This window comes from Acyrthosiphon pisum, chromosome A3 (genome assembly GCF_005508785.2).
Source record: "Acyrthosiphon pisum isolate AL4f chromosome A3, pea_aphid_22Mar2018_4r6ur, whole genome shotgun sequence".
In the NCBI taxonomy this organism is placed as follows: domain Eukaryota; kingdom Metazoa; phylum Arthropoda; class Insecta; order Hemiptera; family Aphididae; genus Acyrthosiphon; species Acyrthosiphon pisum.
This window is the reverse complement of record NC_042496.1, coordinates 15,886,396-15,889,298: the sequence shown is the minus strand read 5'-3', so window position 1 is coordinate 15,889,298 and position 2,903 is coordinate 15,886,396. Positions and strand designations below refer to the sequence as shown.

The 2,903-nt window shown below is 31.6% G+C and overlaps 1 protein-coding gene across 1 annotated transcript; it reads right to left on the bottom strand.

Moving 5' to 3' along the window:
• Window positions 1-1,804: 1,804 nt before the first annotated feature.
• LOC103308689 lies at window positions 1,805-2,901 on the bottom strand (the record flags this gene model as incomplete). Its single annotated transcript, XM_016802542.2, is given in 1 exon segment — window positions 1,805-2,901. A coding segment is annotated over 1 exon segment (621 nt). The 3' UTR covers window positions 1,805-1,899.
• Between the last annotated feature and the right edge of the window lie 2 nt (window positions 2,902-2,903).

The window sequence follows — 2,903 nt, the reverse complement described above, 5'->3', positions numbered from 1 at the left end:
TTTGTCCGTCAAGGGGGGTCCGTGATTTCTAGAAATCTTTTATCAGGGGTCCGTGATCTACAAAAGGTTAAGACCCGCTGTGTTATATGATTAATGAAAAACAATGTTGTGTGTACTTATAGTCTGTCCAGCGAGAGAACGCGCCGCTTCTGCGTATATAGACTGATGACCGAGCGAGCGCCGAGCCCCCATTTCCCCCTCTCTCGGCCTGCCAAAGACAGCCATGTGGACACGTACAGCCGGTCGGTGGGCTGTCCTGGTGGGGGGCACACAGGGCTGGGTACGCACTGAAATGCGCGAAAACAGATTAATTTTGGTAGGCGCGCGGTGCATTCTCTCGCTGGACAGACTATACATATACATATGTGTACTTACACTATTGTTATCGACTAATATGATGTAAAAGTACAATAATGAATAATTATATTAGGTACGTAGCTAGAATTACACAATTAGGATAGCCTAATTATCATCACAATAATATAAAACAACAAATATGACGAGTATCAATGAACAATTTCTATTTGGACCATGTTGTCCGAAAATCTAATTGCATAATATGCGATTAATTACAAGCTGTTATGATCATATATTTAATCGTCGTGGAATACAGCGTTTAAGATAAAATTATCTAATAATAACAAACATCATGATATGCATTTTTTAATATGGTTTAACTTTTTTACTCAATTATATGTGCATTAGGTATTTTAACAATACAATGGAGTGGCATGTGTACATAATGTTGATAATAGTATTACATAATTATTAATTAGGGGGGCGGAGTGGCCGAGCGAACTAAAGCGTTGGTTGTGATGCACACAGGCGCTGGTCCAAACCTCAGTTCACGGGTGGTATTTTTCTTCGGGCAAGTCATCGTGTTCGGAGAGAAGTGCCATCATCTCCTGCCCGGGTTTGGCAGATATCCATGGGTGACAACTAAAAAATCTGCCAAAACTACACACGTGTTTAGAAACCAACAGTACCCACCCCTACACAAACAAACAAAAAAACATAACAGCTAATGGCCATAGTTGCCCGGCTTAATGATCAATGAAAAAAAAAAAAAAAAAATTATAAATAATATCAATAAATCTGTTAGTTCTTTCAACAATTATAAATTTTGAATATTTAGAGTGTAATCTTTGATTGTCTAGTGTTTGTTTATAAGGGTATTTTTTTTCCTAGATTTACTTTCATTAGCGCAGCAAATATATTAAAATATAGTTTTACTTCTCACCTACTTCTTATTATCATTATCATTTATTATGCTACCTGTTGAACTGTATTTTTTAATGTATGTTATTATAATATCTGAAAAATATGTGTACAATACGACAGTCAGCATACACTGTTTGTTATTTGATTGATATTTTAATATTCAATTATATATATTTGTATTTATTTAGTAGTTGAATAATTGTATCTATTATTTATATTAAACGTATATTATTATCATCGTTATTATCATATCTTATATTCATATACTCTTATTATTTTCAGATCCAGAACAGCAAAAGACATTTGTTCGGTTCCATAAATCACTACCTGATGTAAGATGACATATTTCAATTAGTAGTATCCGTTTATTCTAGTTTATAATCTAGTATCTATTGAATAAGAGAATAAATATTAATAATTTTTAATTAAAAAAAAATAACCAACCTTTAATATAGGTATAAATAATATTTTTATAAATATATAGGTACATCTCATACAATAAATTAGTAAAATAAATACGTTCATCAAATTTTTAAATAGGTACATTTTAAATATTTACACAATTTAGAACCGTTTTACATTTAGTAAAACAAAAAAAAAAAAAACTTAAAAATAAATTTAAATAACTTATAAGATATTGTTAGGTATTTAAATATTATAAACAATGGGTTATAATGTTTAACATGGATTTCCAGCTATACTTGAAAAGCCTACTTTATCATTAATATTAGTTGCTAACTGTTGGGCTTTGTTTTTCGCATTTTCAATGGTACCTTTAAATTTATCTCCAATTTTTCTCCAAACTGAAGATGGTGTAGTTAGATTTTCTGAGAAATTATCATTATTTAAAGTCTGATGATTTTCAATTGTATCTTGTTGTACGACTAATTTTGAATTTTTTTTTAATGATTTAGAATAAGTTTCAGATTCTGGCTCTATATATTGTGTGTTTTCATTTATGGTTTTTGAAAAATGGGACTCTTGTTGACTTGTTTGCACAGGCATGCTTTTTACATTATGGTTAGTTGAATAGGCTGTTTGAACATTGCCCTTGTTTATGTTCACTGTGCTTTTTGCACCAAGAATTTCATGTTCCAATTGATCTAACTTATTGAAGACACTATTATATTTAGAGTTGATAGGTTCATTATTACCTGTTGAGAATTGTCCAGTTTGTGACAACAATTTTGATGATTGAAAGTCTGTATTTCCATATTGTTTTTGGTATATTGGTTTGTGTCCATCAAAATCACTTGTATAGTCAACAGTTTGTTGTCCTTGAAATGCTGGATTTTTCATTGATTGATCATGATAGGTTTGGTAACTATGATGCACATTTCCTTGGTAGCCGTCAACATCAGTTTGTAACTGATCTGTACTACTTAAATTAATATTTTTTTCTATTGTGCTTTGACTTTCAAACACTCCTATACTTTGCTGACCAATATATTTGTTATTATTCAAATTTTGTTGACCTGGTGCTCTTATATTATATCCTGTGGGTTGTTGTCCTAGTACCCCTAGGTCCAATAATTGTGATGTACCGCCATAATTCGATTTAAAAAATTCTGATCCTTGAATTTGTTGCCCAACAATTGGTTGAGAGAAAATTTGTTGACCTGTCCCATATTGTTGACTTGATTTGTCATTTACATTAATGTCTACCGACTGTTGTCCTATGT